This window comes from Neomonachus schauinslandi, chromosome 9, assembly GCF_002201575.2.
Source record: "Neomonachus schauinslandi chromosome 9, ASM220157v2, whole genome shotgun sequence".
Classification (NCBI taxonomy): domain Eukaryota; kingdom Metazoa; phylum Chordata; class Mammalia; order Carnivora; family Phocidae; genus Neomonachus; species Neomonachus schauinslandi.
This window is the reverse complement of record NC_058411.1, coordinates 137,742,470-137,765,966: the sequence shown is the minus strand read 5'-3', so window position 1 is coordinate 137,765,966 and position 23,497 is coordinate 137,742,470. Positions and strand designations below refer to the sequence as shown.

The window sequence follows — 23,497 nt, the reverse complement described above, 5'->3', positions numbered from 1 at the left end:
GCTGGGCGGGCCGCCGGCGGCGGGTGGGGGCCCGGGGGGGGGGGGCCCGGCGCGGGGGCCCGGGGGGGGGCTCCGGGGGGGGGGGGGGGCCCCCCCCCCCCCCCCCCGCGTCCTGCACGGTGTCAGCCCGCGTGTCCCACGCCTGGGCCCCCCAGGTGGGAATGAGTGTCAGCAGCACATCCCCGCACCCTGTGGCCAGTCCCAAGCAGCAGGGAGAGCCTCGTTGCAGTCACCTCACCCCCGCAGACCCTCCGTGGCCTCTGTGGCAGTCCCGCCATGCCTTCCCTTTGGCATAGAGTGTTCTGTGCTCCCTGCCGTAGATCACGGGAGAGGCGCTGCTGAAAGCAGCCTCTCAGAGCCCTGGCCTCCCCCTGGGGTCGGGGCTGTGATGGAAACTGCCTGTCCCCTGTCATAGCGGGCAGGGACCCTGCTCCTGACGTGCTGACTGCCTGCTCAGGACGAGGGGACACGACGTCTCCCTCATGGCCGAGGGCTGGTCCTGTCTGCCCGGGGCTGTCATTCCGGGAGTGGGCGCGGGAAGCCGGGCCTCCCCGTCCACATGTGCCCGTGGCCCGCAGGAGGAACGGACGCTGTTCCAGCTGGACGAGGCCATCGAGGCCCTGGATGCGGCCATCGAGTACAAGAACGAGGCCATCACGTGCCGCCAGCGGGTGCTGCGGGCTTCGGCCTCCTTGCTGTCCCAGTGTGAGATGAACCTCATGGCCAAGCTCAGCTACCTCTCGTCCTCGGAGACCAGAGCCCTACTCTGCAAGTATTTTGACAAGGTGGGTCACTGGCTCCCAGGCCCCCGGCCGCCACCTTCTGGCGCTTGCCGGGGGTGGGGGTCCTTTTGGCAGCTGCAGAGAAGGCCCTGTTTCCCCCCAGGTGCGGGGACAGAATCGGGGCTAACTCCAGTTTCCAGGGCTGCCCCAGACTCTCCTTTTTTAAAACCTTTCTTAGTGAAAGTAAGCCCCAGTCCTCTCCCCACCCCTTTCCCCCGGTCAATTGGCCCCTTCGGTGTTCCCGGGTCAGTGGTTCTCAACAGGAGGGTTTTGCCCCCAGGGGACATGTGGCCATGTCTGGAGCCGCTTCTGGTTCTCACCGCAGCGGGGGTGGAGACCAGGGACGCCGCTAGGCCTCCTACAACACACCGGACAGCCCCCCCCCCACACACAGTCTCTGCCTGCAATGTCCGTAGCGCCAAGGCTGAGAAATCCTGCCCACGGTGACATCCCACTGCTCGAGGCAGGGACAGGACGGAAGCTTCGACTTGAGAGCGTACTCTCGTCACTGGGAAATCACTGCCTAGCACACCGTCGAGTCTGAGGCCCAGTCTTGGCTCAGCAGGGTCCCCTGGTGATTTCCCAGTGACATGGGCCGCAGGGCAGTGGTGGCACGTTTGCCGGGCCCCTGCTGCCCCGGTCGGGGACGAGCTGGGGCGCTGAGCGTGTCTGGGTTTGGGACAGGCCGTGGCGCTCCGAGAGGAGCAGCACCAGCAGCAGATTGCCTTCTCCGAGCTGGAGATGCAGCTGGAGGAGCAGCAGAGGCTGGTCTGCTGGCTGGAGGCGGCGCTGGAGCGGCAGCGCCTGGAGACCGACCGCCAGCTGACGCTGCAGCAGAAGGAGCACGAGCAGAACGTGCAGCTGCTGCTCCAGCAGAGCCGGGGTGAGCGCCCCGCCCCGCCCCCGCCCCCGCTGCGCGCCCTGCCCGCGGCCCCTCACCCCCTGGCCCTGGATCTGTCCCCTCCAGATCACCTCGGTGAGGGGTTAGCAGACAGCAAGAGGCAATATGAGAGCCGGATCCAAGCTCTGGAGAAGGAGCTGGGCCGCCACATGTGGCTGAACCAGGAACTGAAGCAGAAGCTCAGTAGTTGGAGCGCTGCCGGCCCGGGCAGGGGTAATTCTCCCCCAGACCAGCGAGCCAGCCCCCCGCGTTCCCCGCTTTGCAGTGTCAGGCTTCGGCCGTGGGGGAGGCTTAGGAACCACGCTAACCAGCTCTTCCCGGGGCGGCTCACACGTGGCCCACGGTGCAGGGAGGCTGGGAAGCCTCCGTGTCTGACCACAGAGCCCTTTCAGTGACAGGTGTGGAGAAGAGGACCTTGTGCCTGGAGAACAGGCCACCCCCGGGAAACGAAGAGGAGCCCCCCGCCGCACCCGAGCTTCTCTGGCAGCAGGCCCTCCCGGATGGCGCCCCCCGCGCCCGGGACGAGGTGCGGGACTTGGTCCGGGCCCCGCTCCCGCTGACGTGGAAACGCTCAAGCCTGTGCGGTGAGGAGCAGGGCCCAGCCGAGGAGGCGCGGCTGCGGGAGGCTGCTGAGCCCCTGGCAGGGCGGGTGCAACCCGGAGGTGAGGTGGGTCTGCCCTGGAACTTCGGGCCCCTGGCCAAGGCCCGGCGGGACCTGCGCAGAGCCAGCCCGGGGATGATTGACGTCAGGAAAAACCCCCTGTAGGCTCCAGGGCAGAGCCTGTCCTGGGGGGACCCTCCGAGCCTGCTGCACGGTCTAGCCGCGTGCCTTCGCTTCTGGGAAGGACAGTCTTTACTTCCCACCGCAGATCCAGGTCCCGATCTTTACCCAATTGGAGTCAACAAATTCGGGCTACAGCCCAAATGAATTGGGACTCAATTTTTTTTTAAATATGCAGACTCCTCCTCATTTCTTTTGAGCTATGGTACCACCTTGCCGTCTTTTGGCTTGAGAGTTTGCAAAAGGCAGTTCTGGTTTCAAGCCTGCGTGTGTGCCCGGCCTTCTGGGGTTCAGCCAGTGCTGGACCCAGAACACTCAGTGGCAACAGGGTTGGGTTTTAAATGGTCTTATGTTTATGGTGGGAACGGGGAAGTTTTGCCTATTTTTAGAATTTTGTAAAACCATTTTATAATAAATGAGACTCTCTGAAGGGAGAAATAGGAGTTCTGACTTGGTTTGATCTACAAGATAAGAGAATTCCATCTGAGAACACGACAGGCTTGCAAGCTTTTCAGGCTCCCAGTAGGCCACTCTGCGCGGCGACCCCCCCAAACAGCTGCATCTCCCCGAGCACAGTGAGGACAGGGCCGGGCCAGGTTTCAGGGCTGACTCGGAGACGCAGAACCAGGAACCACTAGAGCTCGGCCAGAGTGAGTCAACGTGAGGCCTCCAGGTTTAAACAGAAAGGCACTGAATGCTACGCAGCCCGAGAGGATTTTATTATGACGTGGGGAAGGTAAGAAATTGATTCTGCTGTTGGCCGCAGCCTTCAGCTTTGTGAGGGGCTCCTGAGGAGCCCTTTCTCCCACTGGGACTGGCCTTGGTCTCTCAGAGGCGGGGGCCGAAGGGGAGCCTGCTCTTACAATTCCTTGTCTGCCTCCCCAGCTGAGTCAGAGCACCCGCCTCACCACCTCCCTAACAAGGGGCAGGCAGGGCTGGGAGGAAGGCACCCCCGGAGGGGGATTAAACCCCCTAAGGGACTCTTGTGGGAATCGGAGGGCTGACACAGTAGAGGACTGAGACCAGGCCCCCAGTACCTGTAAGCCCACGGGGACCGGGCTGACTTATCTTTTGAGCTTCCTTGGTTTCCAGGGAGCCCTCCAGGGTGACGTAGGACAGCTTAGTCAGGCCCTGGCTCAGATGAACTGAGTTTCTGGGGTCAGAAGTCCTCTGTGCCAGGAGCCTGGAATTCCTGACACGTCCAGAGGAAACTGCTCTCAGAGCACTTCGTCCGGCCTGGGAAGGCAGTGGCTCTGGCCAAGCTCAGTAGTGTGTGGAGGTTTAGGTCCCCCTACCAGTGCCAGCCTAACTAGCTCAGGAGTTTCTTCCGTGTGTAAGTCCTGCTGATGGGGCGTCTCCTGGAGAATGCTCGGCTGAAAGGAGATTCTTCGGCCGTCGGGGGGACCACCTCCATCTCCTCATCTAGAAGAAGGCAGAGGGGGCATGCAGGAAGTGAGGACGGAACAGAAAAGGGGCTTGAACGGGACAGAGGTCCCCATGCAGGCAGTGCCTGCCGGTTCGCGTGCTGCGCTTCTTTCCAGGCTCCCCACCCTCACGTCAGTGCAGGGCTGGCGGCGGTTTGGAAAAGCCAAGTCCTGCGGTCTGAATTCCCTCAGCTGGATTGTGCATTCTGCTGTTTTGCGTGATTTATATCCTGGTCTCGGGGGAAGGGAATCACCGGAGGCTCCGGCCTCCTGGATTCCCCTTCAGTTCTAGATGTTTCTAACACAGTGCACTGAGCACCCGCAAGCCGGTCCCTTTCCCGGGTGGGGTCGAGGAAAGGGACCCCTCAAGTCTGAAGGCCGATCCCAGCAGCCAGTCCCTAATCCTAACGCGTGTACGGAAGCGCAGGGGTGTAACCCCCCCCGCCGGGGGGAGGGGGCGGGCTGCCACCGTGCTGCCGGACACATGCTCCTCAGGTACCAGTGACTACACCACACGGTAGGTCCCCCTCTGTCACTGCTTCCAGAAACTGCTTCATGACACAGGGGAGTGCTAGTGTGGTTTCTCTGGGAAGAGCACAGGACACCGGAGGGACAAAGTCCGCTGTCCCGGATTGGGCACGCCCTCCGACTCCGCCATCCCACCGCCTGGCCACCCTGAGCGAGCTCTGGGGAGTCACCCGAAGGACCCAAGTTTGGTCCGCCTAAGTCTCCAGGACCTTCGCTCAACAAATTACCTCTGGCCTCAGGACACCGCGAGGAAGGCGTCTTCCCCTGGAACAGCAGCGGGGACTGGGTGAGAGCCTGCAGGCCGCTAGCCGATAGGCAGCTCCACGGCGCAGGGCCCGGCGGGGGCGTGGAACCTACGGGAGGGTCCAGGGTGAGCACGGCCCCGCGGCGCCCCCGCCAAACGAACCGCCAGCTGCCACCCCAGGGCCGCGGACTCACCCGGCACGAACACGTCGTCAGCCCCCGGGGAGGGGACGTGCCCCCCACTGGCACGTGGAGACCACCCCTCGCTCCTGCGCAGCTCTGCGTCTCCTCTCTGCTCCTCACACGCCCTCTTGGCTGGACACTCCGCTTCCTCCTTGGTGGGAAGGAGCCTCTTCCTGGAACCCCACCCAAACTGGCCCCAGGAGAAGGCTTCCTCAGCCTGGGGTGCACTGTCCCTGGGAGGCGACTGGTCTGGCAGCTGGCACACCCCCTCAAGCTCAAAATCCCCCAGGAGGGGAGTCCTGCTGCTGCCGAGGTCAAGACCTCCTCGCTCCCTTCGCTCTGGCTCGAGCAGGAACGCGCCTGCAGGGAGGTCCAGGCCGATGTCACCCCTCCCCGCAGAGCTGCCGCCCCCCGCCCTCTTCCTCCGCGGCCAGTCCTGAATGGTGTCAGGGGTGGTCTTCCCACTGTGTTTGGGAGACGGGGTCCAGGGAACACCGTCTGTTTGAAACGGAGAGGGGGTGCTAGAGGGACAGCGGGTGGGGGTACAGGACTGGCAGATGTAGGTCTGTCCCCCGCTCTTGCCGGGGGTGCTGTGCGAGGGACGAAGGCAGGGGGGCGACACGTAGGTGGCTTCAGGTTTCCCTGAGGACTTGCTGGCCCCGGGCATGCTGAGTCCAGGGAGGGAGCTCTCCTCCCTTCTCGGGGGCTCGGCTTCCACCAGGCAACTGGTGTCTATCTTTTTAATGCGAAGCTTGGGCAGGCCTGAAGCTTGCATCTCCAACTCCACCTCGTAGGTCTGGGGGCTGGCCGAGGCTTTAGAGAGGCGAGTCGAAGCCTGCAGCTTCTCTGGCGGCGTGGCCGCCTGGCGCTGCCTTCTGTCGGCCGTGCGGCGCAGGGCATAGGACGAGGCCCGGGGAGAGCGGGGCCCGCGGGCAGGAGAGGATGGTGGGCTCCCGGGGGCCGACGGAGAAGGCTTCTCCCGCGCCACCACCGGCCTTGACGCCTCACCTTCCGCTGCCGTGACGTGGCCTGGCGAGCCGTCACTGCTGTGGTGCTCCGCTTCGTCCAGGACAGCGAGGTGGCCCAGGACACTCGCCCTCAGCACAGGAGAGGACCTACGCCGGTCACTCCCGCAGCCGGTCCCAGAGGGACTGTGTCTTTCCGGGGAAGGCTGGTCCTTTCCAGCGTCCGTGAGGGCGGCTGGGCTGCCAGCTGCAGCAACCCTAGGAGCGGCCGAGGTGCTCGGCTGGCCCTCCAGGGAGCTGCTTTCCAGGTCCGAGGTCTCTGTGTGCCTTTTTCCAGTTTTAGCAGGGGCCCGAGGGGGCATGGGCTCAGACTGGGCAATCTGCAGGATTCGGGGGGGCGTGGAGGGACCAGGCCAGGAGAGAGACGAGGCTACGGGGGGTGCTTTCTGGGGCTCTTCCCAATCCAGTTCTTCGGGGGGAGGAGATTCTATCGAAAATTCCCGAAATGGACTCTTGGCAATTTCACCTAAGGGAGAGGCCAAAGGTTTTTTTGGAGAAAGAAGTGGGGCAGAAGTCAGATTGGTGCTCCGAGGTGTCTTGGGGACTGAGGCAGCTTTATCCCTCCATTTGTGTGTGAGCTCCTCTGCCTGAGAAGCCCCGGGAACATGGGGAGGGGGGTGCGTTGGATCCAGAGGGGTTTCTCTTCGCCCCGCTGAGGCTGCTGCTCTCGGAGGGGTTCTCAGCGCGGACCCGACGGGCATCAGACCCTCACTCCCGGTCAGGCCTGCTGGGCAGGAGGTGCTTTCGGGACTGGAAGTCACTGAGGGTGGCCAAGTAGAATTCAGAAATCCAGGTGGCTGGCCCCCTGGCCTTTTGGGAGTTCTTGGTATCTTCTTTTCAAGAGGAGAGGTTCCTCCTTTTGCCAGGGAGTGTCCTTTCCAAGGAGTGACTTTGGGTTGAGATGGTGAATCCCAGCTATGTGAGGAGTCTTTTAAGGACTCCTTAAAAATGACCTGTTTGGCAGGAGTCACTTCTGTAGGGGGTTTCCGCTGCCTTTCCGGGGTGCACAGTGGAGTTTGTGGTGTACGAGGGAACCTTCTTGGGGTAGCTTTAGAAGAACCTGGAGATTTCCGGTTACTCTTCTTAGGAGTCTGTAAAGAGATACTTATTTCAGTGCCTAAATATCATAACCCCTATTCTCCATTGAGCATTTTAGTCCTCTCTAAGGCAATGAGAAAGGCAGATGGGAGATTTCTGGGCGGCCAATGGAATGACCGTAAGCTGATTTCCAATAGCGACACGTTTCCACTTCCAACCATGACCCAGATTTCACTTGTCTGTTTTTTCCTAGCACCAAACACTGAATCTAATCTTGGGTCTAAGACAAAAAATTTCCGTAATATGCATACGGCAGCTAAACCAGGCTTTGCCTTGAATGGTGTGTCACTCTACCACTCACAGCTACCCTTCTCTTCAAGGAGATAGCGCCTTCTGATCTCTGCCTAACGTGGCCTCCGGGTGTCACGTCCTCTGCTGTTCACCTGCATTCAGCGCGCGCTTGCTACGCCCCCACTGTGCGCTGGGCCCTGTGTGAGTGTGCGTGCCGGTGACGGGACGTGCGGTATAGAATACCCAGACAGCTAAGGTACAGCAGCACAGAGAACGTCTCCGGAAGGAGACTCCCCAGCCACAAATCTCTCTCCCTTCCTGCAGAAGGCAGTTACGCACCCAGCATATAAAGGAGATCAGACACCTTTCGTTTCTACTTGATTATCTCAAGGGAATCCTGGTCTATGGGCATTTCACGTTCAATGGGGCACAGCCAGATGACAACAGTGTCACCAGTGCTCTGACGGGGCCACGCACGGGACAACGTGGGAGCACAAGAGCAGGCTGGCTGTCTAACCCAGCTAGCAGGAAAGGGGGACAGGAACAGGGAGTCAGGTCTTTAAGAAGGGGGTGTCAGCAGGTGAAGGCCAAAGGTGGGGAAGTAGGAACTCTTCCTTTGCCTAAAATAACAGCAGCAGCTGTGTGCAGGCCAGTGTGCAGCCTGATATGGCCGGGAAAGTGGATTATGAAGCAGGGGGTGGTGAGAGGCAAGGGCCACAGCCAGCCCACAGCGGCCCATGCCCATCTGGGAGGACTGACCCTGGTCCTGGAGATCGGTGGTCTTCAAACCCATCCCCAGAGCTTTGTGTCCTCCCCCAACCTCTAAGCCGTTTGTTGGGTTTCCAAGCAAAGATTATTTGTTAACAAAAGGGTTCCATTTTAGGAAAACCTAGAAAACCCTGCTTAACAAAGAGTCATAGAGCTTTAAGCAAAGTGATGCAGTGTGAAAGATCACTCCAGCCTCTGGGAGCAGGATGGACATGAGAGGGAAAAGGCAGTTGAACTGTTCTAGGCAGAATTGAAGGCACGCAGGAACTACAGGGGATGGAGAAGAGGGAAGGGTATCAAATGTGGTCTATAAATAAAAGTGGTAGGATTGATTGGCTCTGTCTGGAAAGAGGGAGCAGTCGAGAGTGACTCTCAACTTTCTGAGGTGGGTGACTAGATTGGGTGGACAATGTAAGGGAAACAGAGGACTGATCCCCGCACATTAAAGAAAGATATATAGTGTTTGATAAAAATGGTGGATGAAACCAATAGACCAGAGGAGATCATTTCTATTTTCTCCCCACCACAATGGCCTCAGCCAGACTACTGCCTTACATCCCCACATACCCAATAATCATTCATCTGGATCAACCCAACCACCCCCAAATAGCTAGTAGTAGCTACAGATCACCTGCTTTCTCATCCCTAATGTACTCAGTGGGTTTTCTGGGCCATGTCTCTGTTTTCCCCTCAAGACCACACTGTTTTAAACATTACAGAAATGTTATACCTGGTAAGCTGTGGGTATCTCAGAGCCCAGTGGGTTTCTTGAAGGCCTCTGAATTCGAGCTGAACCCTTCTCTGAGGGACTGACCATCTCAGACAATGCCCCAAAAAACAGCCTCTTGGGAGAACGAATACTTGGGTTTGAAGAATTTTCTCTTTGGTCTGCAAGTCAAAAACAGTGAGTCTTTCTTAGCTCCTGCCCTCCCAATACTAATAGAACAGCCAGTCTACACAAGAGTACAATTTTTTAGAGCAAGTGGGAGTGGGGACGGATTCCACCTAATTATGCCAGCAACTACAATTATTGCTGCCATCTTGGATTTTAATAAGCCCGCATACTAACTTCAGCCCTTATATATGTTAGGCAAGTAAAACTATTTGTAAATACAAAAACATGTATCTGAGGATCCAGACTAATGATGGATAAAAGCATGAAGGACAAACAGATATCACCTTCTACCTAGGACGCTTGAGTGTAGAATATGAACACAAGGTGGAAATAATGGGTAATTCCTGTTGAATGGATAAATTACCTCTAAGGATAGTGTGGATGTTGTAGGAATCCAAAGGGAGGACACTGTTAATGAAGGTCATGGATTGTCCATCACTCTGAACCTCTAAAGGACATACCTATTCTACTGCTCCAGTGTCAAGAAAGAAAATGTCAAATTTTGTACTTTTCCCAAAAACACTTCCCGCCGAGTAGACCCAGACTTCTGAAGGCAGGTGAGCAAGCATGTTACCTGACTTGTCTTGCTGGAATGAGTGAACTCTTTGTACACTTCGAGACTTTGGCTGAGACCCAGAATAGAAGGAACCAGAATTTGTCCTGCTGACTGACAATTGCTTGATTCGAGGACTTCGTCTCAAGCTTATTTCTGCAAAACCAGAACCCCAGTTAGTAACCAGGGAGAAATGCAAGCTTTTTACATTTTCCCACATATGAAATGGTAAAATTTACGTAATACCACATACAAGATGGAAATTTGACAAATTACTAACTTGAGATTTCTGAAGTGTTGTAACAAAGCTACAAAGGGTATAATATATTGCCCCAGAGTACAAAAAAACCACTGACCCACTAGACTGTCACCCTCAGAAGTTTCAAACTGCCAGCCTCTTAACCACGGTGGGGGAAAAAAAAGGTTTGTATAGTGTGACTTTTGTAAAAAAAAAAATTTTTTAAATTGCAGTTTTGTTTACATTACATACATTTGTATAGAAACGACACCGGTAAGAGTATTATTAAAACTAAAATCTTAACAGTATTTCCGAATTGTGGGATTACCGACTATTAAAATTTTGCTTCTATTTTCTGAATTTCTACAATAAATTACTTGAATCATTAAAAAAGAAGGTTTTTGGGGGCGCCTGGGTGGCTCAGTCGTTAAGCGTCTGCCTTCGGCTCATGATCCCGGGGTCCTGGGATCGAGCCCCGCGTCGGGCTCCCTGCTCTGCGGGAAGCCTGCTTCTCCCTCTCCTGCTTCTCCCTCTCCCACTCCCCCTGCTTGTGTTCCCTCTCTCACTGTGTCTCTCTCTGTCAAATAAATAAAATAAAATAAAAATCTTAAAAAAAAAAAAAAAGTTTTTTGGGGTAACTCTTGAATCACAAGTACTTTTTTTTTTTTTTTTTTTTTAAGTTTTTTTTTCTAGGGACACCTGGGTGGCTCAGTTGGTTGAGTGTCTGCCTTCGGCTCAGGTCATGATCCCAGGGTCCTGGGACTGAGCCCCGCATCAGGCTCCCTGCTCAGTGAGAGTCTGCTTCGCCCTCTCCCTCTGCCTCTCCTCCTTGCTCTTGCTTTCTCTCTCTCAAATAAATAAATAAAATTTAAAAAAGAAAAAAGATTTTATTTCTAAGTAATCTCTACACCCAACGTGGGGCTCAAATTCACAACCCCGAGATCAAGAGCCACATACTCTACCGACAGAGCCAGCCAGGTGACCCCACATGCACTTGTAAAATAAGCCCCAGCACTTTGTATTACACAGTGGTTAGCCTGTACCCTGAATCCCATTTCTACTGTGTAAAAAGATTTCTCCAGAAATTCCTTTGGTAAATTCTGTGTAAGAGACCATTTACTAATAAATATTTACTGATCTATACTGTGGGCCCAGAGCTGTCACATCTCTAAAATATCTTAGGATATGCTGAGCGAGAACACAGGTACAGAAAGATTTTCAGAGAAACTAGTTAAAATGCAACACAGAAGAGGGGCTCCTGGGTAGCTCAGTCGGTTAGGCATCTGACTCTTGTTTTCAGCTCGGGTCTTGATCTCAGAGTCGTGAGTTCAAGCCCTGCATGCAACGCAAAACAAATGTGGGCACTACCGTGTACTCCTTTTTCTGGGGACTCTTCCACAATGTCGATATCAGGACCAGGATCAGAGGACCTTAAGGAACAACAAGCATAAGGATTATTCAGTGTCACTATTAGCTCCTACTTAATGCACAGTAGAGCTGCACCGCCTCTCGCCTCACAAAGCGATGCAGAGCCCGGGTGTGAGAACACCAGCACGGGCACGCACGCTCATGCGCCTTACTGGCCGGAGGAGAATGGTCAGCACGCTTTTTTAGAAAGCAGTTTTACAACATAAAAATTAATTAGAAATATGTATGCCTTCTAAACCTATCAATCTCACTTCTTGCAATTGTCCTGCAGATTCTTATACAAGTGTGTAAAATCTGTACACGAGTAATGTCTAGAGGAAGCCCTGACAAGGCTCCCTTTTGTTCCTGTGAAGTGCAGCTAAAAACCCTGGACGTTGTATAGAAAATGAACTACAGACTAAAAGGTGGCAAAAGGAGGCAGATTGGCTGGGGACCTCAGGACCCCAGGAGACACAGGAGAGTGAGCTCCCGGAGTTACCTTTTTGCTTCACAGATCCCAGACAGGGTGCTGGGGGGGACGGACAACCCAAATACATCAACAGGTACAAACCTGCTCTAAGGAAAGCCAGTTCTCTCCGGCTAAAGAACCAGGAAAGGGGCAAGCTAGCATGATAAACTCCCAGACACTAACTACCATGGAAAACTTTGGCCCCACCCACCCACAGGCCAAGCTGAGATCCTAGACTTGCCCAGCAGCCATGACGACTCCCTCCATCCAATGATGAATGTTTTAAAAAATGCTGAATATTCATTTGATGGAATGCTTCTCAGCATGCGCGCGCGTGCACACACACACACACACACACAGATGAACTATGGACACATGCAACACCATGGATAAATCTCAAAATAATTATGCCAAATGTAAGAAGGGAGACAAAAAAGTACATTTTGTATGGTTCTCTAGCCTTTGTAGAATTTATAGAATGCTGAACGCTTTTTGGTTATAAACCAGACAGTTAAGATGGGAGTCACAAGAGGCTTTTGGAGATGGAGAGCAGCCCACAAGACCATTAGCAAGGCCGTGTGGGTGCAGGAAGCAGCTAGACAAGGATGTTACTCACCTGCCCTTGATTTGTCTATGAAGAAGCCTTCTGGACACCTGCTTATGTACTGGAGTCTCAGCCACACTCCTAGTCAGCAGTCTGTGATAACCTAAAATGTAAACGGCGTAAATTTCATTTAACCTTATCAAGAAGTAGCAGCAAGCCAAAGAGGGCAGTTTAAACTTATGCATGGCTTACTACTCACCCCAGAGTGGTTTTGTTTGTTTTCACTTAATGGTTTTGGACTAACATCTAACCAACCACAGGATTCCCAATTTAACATGATACAACAGTTTATCAGCATTAGAGACTAAATAATAAGCCAACATAAAATATTGTAAAATTATTCTCTAATAAGCAATCCTGAAAAAATAAAAAACTTATTAGAGCTTATACATTCACTCATCAGTGGTTCTTATAGTTATAATTAAATGAAATAAAGTACGCAAAAATGCTGATATGTCATGCAGCTTTAAGGTATTTAATACGATCCAGCCAGCTGGCATAAATTTCCGCAGATTATGTAACTCAGCTGCTCATGGGAAGACTAGTTTAAAGGCAGTTAAAAGTGACTAGGAAGTGGGACTCCTGGGTGGCTCAGTTGGTTGATCGTCTGCCTTTGGCTCAGGTCATGATCCCAGGGTCCTGGGATCAAGTCCCACATCAGGCTCCGTGCTCATCGGGGAGCCTGCTTCTCTCCCTCCCTCTGCCTGCCGCTCCCCCTGCTTGTGCTCTGTCAAATAAATAAAATCTTTAAAAAAAAAAGTGACTAGGAAGAGAAGGGATATCAGCAGGAATGTGGCATAAGGACCTCTGAAATAACTCTCCTCCATAAAAGGAATGAGAACACTGGGCAAAAATAGGCAAAATCAGTTTTAGAACTCTGGAAATTAACCAGTTTATAACAATCCACGGAGTATTTATCCAAGAAAAACAGTGAATGTAGTAACAGCGAGCTTCACAGAACTTTATCCTGCCTGGGTCCTGATCCTTCTCCCCAGCCCTGTAGCCTTGAGAACCAACAGTCTGCAAACACTGTGCAAACCAACAGCCCAGGGGCCTGTGAATGGGCCGAACCGGACTGAGCCTTCTCCAAAGCGCCACTCCCAGCTGTCATTATCTGACCTGTCTGGCAGCTTCCTGCAAAACCCCATGCACCAGGGTGGTCTCTGTTTGACCTCAGAACTCACCCAGGGCAAACAACCTCTTTCCAGGGAGCACTTTCTGAAACCAATCGGCAGCAATTGTAAACATCACAGCTGCCAGAGGGAGTGGTAACAGCTGGGGCAAACAATATGCTAACCAAAAGTTTAAAAGGGAACACTGGGGAAGGAGACGTCTACAGGAGCCTCTGCAAACCTCCAACATACTCTTAGGAATCTGAAACTCCGGGGCAACTGGGTGGCTCAGATGGTTAAGCATCTGCCTTCAGCTCAGGTCATGATCCCAGGGTCCTGGGATTGAGCCCCGTATCAGGCTCCCTGCTCCTCGGGAAGCCTGCTTCTCCCCCTCCCTCTGCCACTCCCCTTGTGTTCCCTCTCTCGCTGTGTCTCTGTCAGATAAATAAATAAAATCTTAAAAAAAAAAAAAAAAAAAAAAGGAATCTGAAACTCCATGCAATGTAGGGGTGTGTGCATGCCGGGGAGAAACCGCTAAGGCCTGGGGCGCCTGGGTGGCTCAGTCGTTAGGCGTCTGCCTTCGGCTCAGGTCATGATCCCGGGGTCCTGGGATCAAGCCCCGCATCGGGTTCCCTGCTCGGCGGGAAGCCTGCTTCTCCCTCTCCCACTCCCCCTCATTGTGTTCCCTCTCTTACTGTGTCTTTCTCTGTCAAATAAATAAAATCTTAAAAAAAAAAAAAAAAAAAAAAAGAAACCTCTAAGGCCTAAGCTGTCACCCATGGCTAACCTGAGGCCTTCAGTACTCAGTCAGGCAGCTTACATTTCTAAGAAAATGAGCCAACGCACCTAGGACCCTCACAGCAAAGGCTGAGAAACTTACTGGTTCCAGGCATTTAAGGAAATCTGTCCGATCATTAGCGGGATCTAAGCTAACTGAGTAGACATCAGTGGCCACTCATGACAGAACACAGGCTTTAAAGAATTAAATTCAGGAAAGTCACCAAGCAAACAGTGGCACTAATAATGACAACAAACCCTGGCTGGAAGGGGACAGGTCTGTCAGAACTGCCTTATTATGTCTAATTGTCAATAAAACATGAGACATGCAAAGAAGCAAGAGTTTGGCCCAAGTGCAGGAAAAGAGAAAAAAAAAACCAATAACAAAACAGTCATTAGAAGCAGTCCCTGAGGAATTCCAAACATTGGATTTGTCAGACCAAGACTCTAAATGAGCTGTTTGAAATATGTCCAAAGACCTAAAAACTTCCATCCAAAGAACCAAAGGGAAGTAGGAAACTGAGGACTTGCCCCAAAGGGACAGAGATCCCAAAAAAGAACCAAACAGAAATTCTAAAGCTGAAAAATGAAAAAATACGTAGCCAAACTATGGAAAGAGCCAAGATGTCCATCAACAGATGAATGGATAAAGAAGATGTGGTATATATATACAATGGACTATTATGCAGCCATCAAAAAACCGAAATCTTGCCATTGGCAATGACGTGGATGGAACTAGAGGGTATTATGCTAAGTGAAATAAGTCAATCAGAAAGATAATTATCATATGATCTCATGATATGAGGAACTGGAGAAACGAGACAGAGGATCATAGGGGAAGGGAGGGAAAAATGAAACCAGATGAAACCAGAGAGGGAGACAAACCATAAGACTCTTAATCTCAGGAAACAAACTGAGGGTTGCTGGAGTGGAGGGGGGGTGGGAGGGATGGGGTGGCTGGGTGATGGACACTGGGGAGGGTATGTGCTATGGCGAGCACTGCGAATTGTGAAACAAATAATACATTATGTTAATAAAAAAAATTTTTTTTGAATGGTTTAGCCACAGATATGAGGTAGGAGAAGAATCAACAAATTTGAAGATGGATTAATTTATATTATCCAGACTGAGGGACAGAAAAAAGATGATGAGAAACTGTCTCAGACATCTGTGAGACACTGTCAAGCGCAACATCCACATATGGGGAGTCCCAGGAGGAGAGGAAAGAGAAGCATGAAGAACATCTGAAGAAATATGGGCTGAAAACTTCCCAACTTTGATGAAAGACATTACACATCCAAGAACCTCAATAACCCAAGAAGGATAAAGTCAAAGAGATCCACACTTACACAAATCATAAACTGTAAGAAGTCAAAGAGAGAATCTTGAAAGGAGCCAAAGATCAGGGAATTCATCAAGTACAAAGGATCCTCTAGAAGAATAACAGCTGATTTCTCATCAGAAAGGAAGGCCAAAAGACACTGTGATGATGTATTCAAAGGGCTGAAAGAGAAAAAGACTCAACCAAGAATTCTATATCCAGCAAAATTACTGTTCAAAACAAAGGAAATTAGCATGTTCCCAGATTAAAAACAAACTCCCCCCAAAAAAACAAAACAGAGAATTCTTAAGTAGCAGACCTGTCCCACTAGAGGGAGTCCTTCAGGCTGAACGGGCACTCAAGGGTGAGATGAATCCATGGGAAGAATTAAAGAGCACCAGTGAAGGAACTACATAAATAATGTACAGCACAAAAGCATTTTGTGTTTGTAACTCTTCTTCTCCTAGGAGTTAAAAGATAAAGTGATAATTATAAATTGGTGTCAATGGGGGCGCCTGGGTGGCTCGGTAGGTTAGGTGTCCGACTCCTGATCCCGGCTCAAGTCTCAATCTCAGGGTCCTGAGTTTGAGCCCCGTGTTGGGGCTCCACATTAGGTCATGGAGCCTACTTTTAAAAAAATAATTAAATAAAAATAAAAATTGGTGTTGATGGGCATACGATGTACAAAGATGTAATGTGTATGACAATATAGCACAAAGGAAGGAGTGGGAAAGAGAACTGAATTTACAGGAGCAAAGTCTTAGAATACTACTGAAATTAAACTGGTATTAATCTGAATAAGGCTGTTATAAGATATTAATCATAATCCGGGACACACACACACACACACACACACATAGTGCCATAAGAAGCTCTCAAGGTTGGTCTCTCCACCAAAAACAACTAGTAAGCTAGGGGGAAAAATGATCAGAATCAAGTATTCTGGAACTATGGAACCCGACTGGACACTTGCAACAATAAGGGAAATGCTTTACAGGAAAGGGAGATGCTGATTTTTGGTAAGGGAACGCCATGCACGAACAGGTATGATCTCCTTTCCTCAGCCCCGCTGCAGCTGTGGGGAGAGGCCCACCTTCTGGGACCGGCTGTCTGATGGGGAGCAGACAGACAGTGGGGACTCAGTCCTCCAAACCTGGGGTTGTGTGCTTTGGTCAATGTGGTGGACTCCTGTGGGGATGGGGCAGACACTTGCCTTGGTTTTGGACCTCTCAGGATGCAGTGGATGCAGCGGCTTTCCCTCAATGCACCCCCGGCAAGATTTTTAAGATTTTTATTTATTTTGAGAGAGAGAGAGAGAGAATGCGTGCAAGCGGGGGGAGGGGCAGAGGGAGAGAGAGACACTCAAGTGGACTTCACACAGAGCACAGAGGCCGACTCAGGGCTCGATCTCACAACGCTGAGATCATGACCTGAGCTGAAATCAAGAGTCAGGTGTTTAACTAACTGAGCCACCCAGGCACCCTAACCCTGGGAAGATTTAAAGGGACAAGAATACCTTCTTGCTTTTCCCTTTTTGGAGTCAGACATTTAAGGAAATCTTTGTCAGATCACTGGTTAACAGAGCTAACAGAACAGAAACTTCACTGACCACACAAAATGGAATACAATGCTTTACAAAAAGTTTGGAAAACAGAGTTGATGCCCTCAAAATGCCAAAAAAAAAGTCACTGGTCAAGGACATCAAAATCAAGTTTTCTAAATATGCTCAATGAGCTCAAGAAAATCATGAAGAACTGAAGGAAATCAGGAAAACAATGTATGAACAAAATGAGAATATCAATAAAGTGATAAAAATTATTAAAAGAGGGACGCCTGGGTGGCTCAGGTCATGATCCCAGCATCCTGGGATCAAGTTCCACATCGGCCTCCTTGCTCAGCAGGGAGTCTGCTTCTCCCCCTGCTTATGCTCGCTTGCGTGCTCTGACAAATAAATAAAATCTTTTAAAAAAATTATTAAAAGAAACCAAATTCTCAAACTATTCCAAAAAATAAAAGAGGAAGAAAACTTGTAAATTCATTCACCAAGGCCAGTACTACCCTCATACCAAAATCAAAGACACTACAGAAAACTATAGGCTAGTATCTCTGATGAGCACAGATGCAATAATCCTCAACAAAATATTAGCAAACTGAATCCAACAATACTTTAAAAAAATCATTCACCACCATCAAGTAGGATTTATTCCAAAGAAGCAAGGGTGACTGAATATTTGCAAATCAAGGTGATGCTTCACACAAACAAGAGAAAATACAAACCATTACGATCATCCCAATAGATACAGAAAAAGCATTTGACAAACTACAACATCCACTCATGATAAAAACGCTCAACAAAATAGGTTTAAAGGGAACATACCTTAACGTAATAAGGCCATAGATGAAAAAACCCCACAGCTAACATCATACTCAATGCTGAAAATCAGAGCTTTTCCTCAAGATCAAGAACAAGAGTGTCTACTCTCAACCACTTTTATTCAACACAGTGCTGAAAGGCCTAGCTGCAGCAATCAGACAAGACATAAAAGGCATCCAAATTGGTAAGGAATAAGTAAAAGTATTTGGAGATAAAACAATACCAAATATAGAAAACCCTAAAGATTCCATCAAAAAGCTACTAGAACTGATAAGTGAATTCAGTAAAGTTGCAGAATATGAAATTAATATACAGAAATCTGTTACATTTCTACACACTAGTAATGAAGTAGCAGAAAGAAAAAGAAAACAAGGACGCCTGGGTGGCTCAGTTGGTTAAGCATCTGCCTTTGGCTCAGGTCATGATCCCAGGATCCTGGGATCAAGACCCACATTGGGCTCCCTGCCCAGCGGGGAGTATGCTTTTCCCTCTCCCTCTGCTCCTGCTTGTGGGCTCTCTCTCGTGCTCACTCTCTCAAATAAATAAAATCTTTAAAAAAAAGTTTAAAAAGAATAAAAAAAAGAAAAACAATCCCATTTACAACTACACCAAGAAGAATAAAATACCTAGGAATAAACTTAATCAAGGAGATGAAAGACCTGTATTATGAGTATAAAACACTGATAAAAAAATAGAAGATGGCACAAATAAACGGAAAGATATACCATGCTCATGTATTGGAAGATTTAATATTGTTAAAATGCCCATATCACCCAAAGCAATCTACATATTCAATACAATCTCTATCAAAATACCAAAAGCATTTTTCACAGAACTAGACTACTACTAAAATTTGTATGAAACCACAAAAGACCCCAATTAGCCAGAGCAATCTTCTCAATCCCAGATTTCAAGATCTACTACAAAGCTGTAGTAATCAAAACCTTATGGTACTGGTATAAAAACAGACTCACAGATTGATGGAACAGAATATACAGCCCAGAAATAAGCCACACTTATATGGTCAATCTACAGCAAAGGCGGCAAGAATATGCAATGGCACAAAGACAGTCTTCTCTTCAATAAATGGTGTTGGGAAAACTGGACAGCTACATGCAAAAGAATGAAACTGGACCACTTTCTTACACCATACACAAAAATAAAATGGATTAAAGACCTAAATGTGAGACCTGAAACCATAAAATCCTAGAAGACAACACAGGCTGTAACTTCTTTGACATCAGCCTTAGCAACTTCTTTCTAAATATATCTCCTCAGGCAAGGGAAACAAAAGCAAACTATTGGGACTACACCAAAATATAAAAAGCTTCTGCACAGCAAGGGAAACCAACAAAACAACAAGGCAACCGACTGAGTGGGAGAAGATATTCGCAAATGACATAGCCAATCAGGGGTTACTATCCAAAATAAGAACTCAGGCAAGTCAACACCAAAAACTAATCCAATTAAAAATGGGCAGAAGACCTAAAACAGACATTGCTCCAAAGACATCCAGATGGCCAACAGACACATGAAAAGATGCTCAACATCACTCATCATCAGGGAAATTCAAATCAAAACAACCAATGAGGTATCACATCTGTCAGAATGGCTAAAAAATCATCAACACAAGAAACAACAAGTGTTGGCGACGATGTGGAAAAAAGGGTATCCTCGTGCACTGTTGGTGGAATACAAGCTGATGCAACCACTGGGGAAAACAGTATGAAGGTTCCTTAAAAATTTTAAAAATAGAATTACCATAGGATCCAGTAATTCCACTACTGGGTATTTATCCAAAGAAAATGAAACTGCTAGGGGCGCCTGGGTGGCTCAGTCGTTAAGCGTCTGCCTTAGGCTCAGGTCATGATCCCAGGGTTCTGGGATGGAGCCCCGCATCGGGCTCCCTGCTCTGCGGGAAGCCGGCTTCTCCCTCTCCCACTCCCCCTGCTTGTGTTCCCTCTCTCACTGTGTCTCTCTCTGTCAAATAGATAAATAAAATCTTAAAAAAAAAAAAAAGAAAATGAAACTAATTCTAAAAGATACAAGTACTCCTATGTTTACTGTGGCTTTACAATAGCCAAGATATGGAAGCAATCCAAGTGTCCACTGATAGATGGATGGATAAAGATGTGGTATATATACAATGGAATATTACTCAGTCATAAAAAAGAATGAGATCTTGATATCTGTGACAACATGAATGGTCCTGATATCTGTGACAACATGAATGGTCCTAGAGGGTATTTTGCTAAGTGAAGTAAGTCAGAGAAAGACAAATACCATATGGTTTCACTTACATGTGGAATCTAAAAAACAAAACAAACAAAAAAAACCCTCAGACTCTTAAATACATAGAACTGGTGGTTGCCTGAGGGGAGGTAGGTGAGGGATGGGTAAAATAAAGGGAATTTTCAATTATAAAATAAATAGGTCAAAAGATGAATAGTAATGCACTCCACCCAGCAAGAGAATGCACATTATTCTCGAGCATACATAGAACATTCTCCACTAACAGGACAAATGGTAGAGCATAAAATAAGTCTCAAAAAATAAGACTAAAATACAAGGTTTGTTCTCCAACCACAATGGAATGAAATTAGAAATGAACAACAGCAGGAAATCTGGGAAACTCACAAATACACGGAGGTCAACATACTCTTAAATAACCAATGGGTCAAAGAAGAAATCACAAGGGAAATTAGAAAATATTTTGAGATAATGAAAACACAACACACCCAGACTTAGAGGATACAGTTAAAGCAGTATTAGAAGGGAATGTGTACCTGTAATGCCTGTATTAAAAAAGAAAGATCTCAAATCAATAACTTAAAGTTAACCTTAAAAGCTCAAAAAGATCAAACTAACACCAAAGCAAGTAGAAGGAAGGAAATGGTAAAGACTGCATAGGAAATCAATGAAATCAAGAATTAAAAACAAAACAAAACAAAAATCAATGAAACCAAAAGTTGGTTCTTTGAAAAGATCATTAAACTGACAAACTTTTAACTAGACTGACTAAGAGGGAAAACCCAAACTACTATGAAAGAGGGATCATAGATACCAACCTCACAGAAATTCAAAGGACTATTAGGGAATGCTATGAACAACTGTATAACAGCAAAGTAGAAACAGACAAATTCCTAGAAAGACACAAACACTGGAAACAGAAAATCTAAATAAATCTATAACAAGTAAAGGATGGAATTCGTTATCAAAAAACTTCCCACAAAGAAATACTCAGGACTAGATAGCTTTAATGTTGAATTCTACCTAACATTTAAAAAATAATTAACACCTTGGGCGCCTGGGTGGCTCAGTCGTTAAGCGTCTGCCTTCGGCTCAGGTCATGATCTCAGGGTCCTGGGATCGAGCCCCGCATCGGGCTCTCTGCTCCGCAGGAAGCCTGCTTCTCCCTCTCCCACTCCCCCGCTTGTGTTCCCTCTCTCACTGTGGGTCTCTGTCAAATAAATAAAATCTTTAAAAAAATAATAATAATTAACACCTTAAAATATATGGTCATTTTACTTTTGACCAAGATGCCACAACAACTCAATGAGGAAAGAAGTCTTTTCAACAAATGGGATTGGGACAACAGGATAGCCACATACAACAGAATGACATTGGGCTCCTATCTCACACAAAACAATGCACAAAAGTTAACTCAAAATGGATCAAAGACTGAAATGGAACAGCTTAAACTCTAAAATTGGATTAAGTAGTAGTTTTTTTTGTTTTGTTTTTTAAGATTTTATTTATTTATTTGACAGAGAGAGACACAGCTAGAGAGGGAACACAAGCAGGGGGAGTGGGAGAGGGAGAAGTAGGCTTCCCGCGGAGCAGGGAGCCTGATGCGGGGCTCGATCCCAGGACCCTGGGATCATGACCTGAGCTGAAGGCAGACGCTTAACGACTGGGCCACCCAGGCGCCCCTAAGTAGTAGTTTTTTAGCTATGACACCAAAAGCATAAGCAATGACAAAAATTCATAAATTGCTTTAAAATGGACTTCATCAAAATTAAAAACTTTTTGTGTATTGAAGGGCACTATCAAAGTGAAAAGACAACCCACAGACTGGATAAAATATCTACAAATCATATATCTGATGAGGGACTAATATCTATAATATATAAAGAATTCTTGCAATTCAACAATTACAAGACAATTTTTACCTGACATTTCAATTAAAAAATGGGCAAAAATTTGCATAGACATTCTCTAAAGTAGACATACAGAGAGCCAGCAGGCACACGAAAAGATGCTCAAAATTAGTCATCAGTGAAATGCAACTGAGAACCACAATGAGATCCCACTACACATACACCCAAGAGGACAGTTTGAATCAAAAAGAGGGACAACAGGGGCCCCTGGGTGGCTCAGTCAGTTAAGCGACCGACTGTTGATCTCAACTCAGGTCTTGATCTTAGGGTTATGAGTTCAAGCCCCAGTTGGGCTCCACGCTAGGTGTGGAGCCTACTTTAATATTTTATTAATTTTATTTATTTATTTTTAAAGATTTCTTTATTTATTTGAGAGAGAGAGGGAAAGAGAAGGGGGGAAGGGCAAAGAGAGAGGGTGAGAGAAACTCAAGCAGACTCCATCCTGAGCGCAAAGCCTGACCCTGAGATCATGACCTGAGCTAAAACCAAGTGTCAGAGGCTCAACCAATTGCACCACCCAGGCACCCCCTATTTATTTTAGAGAGCGAGATAAAAAGAACACACCAGCGGGGAGGGTGGGAGGGAGATGGACAGGCAGGAAGGAGAACGAGCCTATCAAGCAGACTCCATGCTGAGTGCCGAGCCTGACTCGGGGCTCAATCTCCTGACCCTGAGATCATGACCTGAGCCGAAATCGAGAGTCAGATGTGCAATCAAATGAGCCACCCAGGGGTCCCCAGCCTACTTTAAAAAAAAAAAAAGGGGGGGGGTTCAACACAAGGTAGGTGTGGAGAAACGAACCCTCATACACTGCTAGTGGGAATGTAAAATGGTACAGCCACTTTGGAAAACGATTCAGTAGTTCCTCACAGTTAAACAGTTACCATATGGCCCTGCAATTTCATTCCCAGGCATGTGCCTGAGAATGAAAAACATGTCTACACAAAATCTTGTACATGAATGTTTATAGAAACAGTATTCACAATAGCCGAAAAGTGGAAACAACTCAAATGTCTAACTGATGAAGGGATAAATAAAAGGCAGTTTATCCATACAATGGTATATATATTATGGGCAATAAACAGAAATGAGGTGCTAAGACATGCTACAACACATATATAAGGCTTGAAAACATGCTACGTGAAAAAAGCTGGTGTATAGTGTATGATTCCACTTATAAGAAATACCTACAAGAGGGCGCCTGGGTGGCTCAGTCGGTTGAGCATCTGCCTTTAGCTCCCATCATGATCCCAGGGTCCTAGGATTGGGTGCCACATCGAGCTCCTTGCTCAGCGGGGAGTCGGCTTCTCCCTCTCCCCTCTGCTCATGCTCTCTCTCTCTCTCAAAATAAATAAAATCTTTTTTTTATTATTTATTTATTTTTTTTTTTTTTAAAGATTTTATTTATTTATTTGCGAGAGAGAGAATGAGAGACAGAGAGCATGAGAGGGAGGAGGGTCAGAGGGAGAAGGAGACTCCCTGCGGAGCAGGGAGCCCGATGCGGGACTCGACCCCGGGACTCCAGGATCATGACCTGAGCCGAAGGCAGTCGCCTAACCAACTGAGCCACCCAGGCGCCCCTCAAAATAAATAAAATCTTAAAAAACAAAACAGGGCGCCCCT

The 23,497-nt window shown here is 48.6% G+C and overlaps 2 protein-coding genes across 2 annotated transcripts in view; one reads left to right on the top strand and one right to left on the bottom strand.

Annotated features, from left to right (window-relative positions):
- The window catches only part of KIF7 (kinesin family member 7), a 24,297-nt gene extending 21,406 nt beyond the window's left edge, over positions 1-2,891 (top strand). Inside the window, exons 16-19 of the mRNA XM_044917981.1 lie at positions 579-785; positions 1,467-1,665; positions 1,750-1,896; positions 2,082-2,891. Of these exons, the coding sequence (XP_044773916.1) occupies positions 579-785; positions 1,467-1,665; positions 1,750-1,896; positions 2,082-2,449 (921 nt within the window). The 3' untranslated portion in view covers positions 2,450-2,891. The remainder of the gene's footprint in view (positions 1-578; positions 786-1,466; positions 1,666-1,749; positions 1,897-2,081) is intronic.
- A 670-nt stretch (positions 2,892-3,561) lies between these two features.
- Positions 3,562-23,497, bottom strand: part of TICRR (TOPBP1 interacting checkpoint and replication regulator) — a 44,992-nt gene continuing 25,056 nt past the window's right edge. Inside the window, exons 16-22 of the mRNA XM_021680536.2 lie at positions 12,143-12,233; positions 11,019-11,080; positions 9,434-9,568; positions 8,695-8,852; positions 4,855-6,958; positions 4,644-4,769; positions 3,562-3,886 (exon numbers count right to left, since the gene is read on the bottom strand). Of these exons, the coding sequence (XP_021536211.1) occupies positions 3,774-3,886; positions 4,644-4,769; positions 4,855-6,958; positions 8,695-8,852; positions 9,434-9,568; positions 11,019-11,080; positions 12,143-12,233 (2,789 nt within the window). The 3' untranslated portion in view covers positions 3,562-3,773. The remainder of the gene's footprint in view (positions 3,887-4,643; positions 4,770-4,854; positions 6,959-8,694; positions 8,853-9,433; positions 9,569-11,018; positions 11,081-12,142; positions 12,234-23,497) is intronic.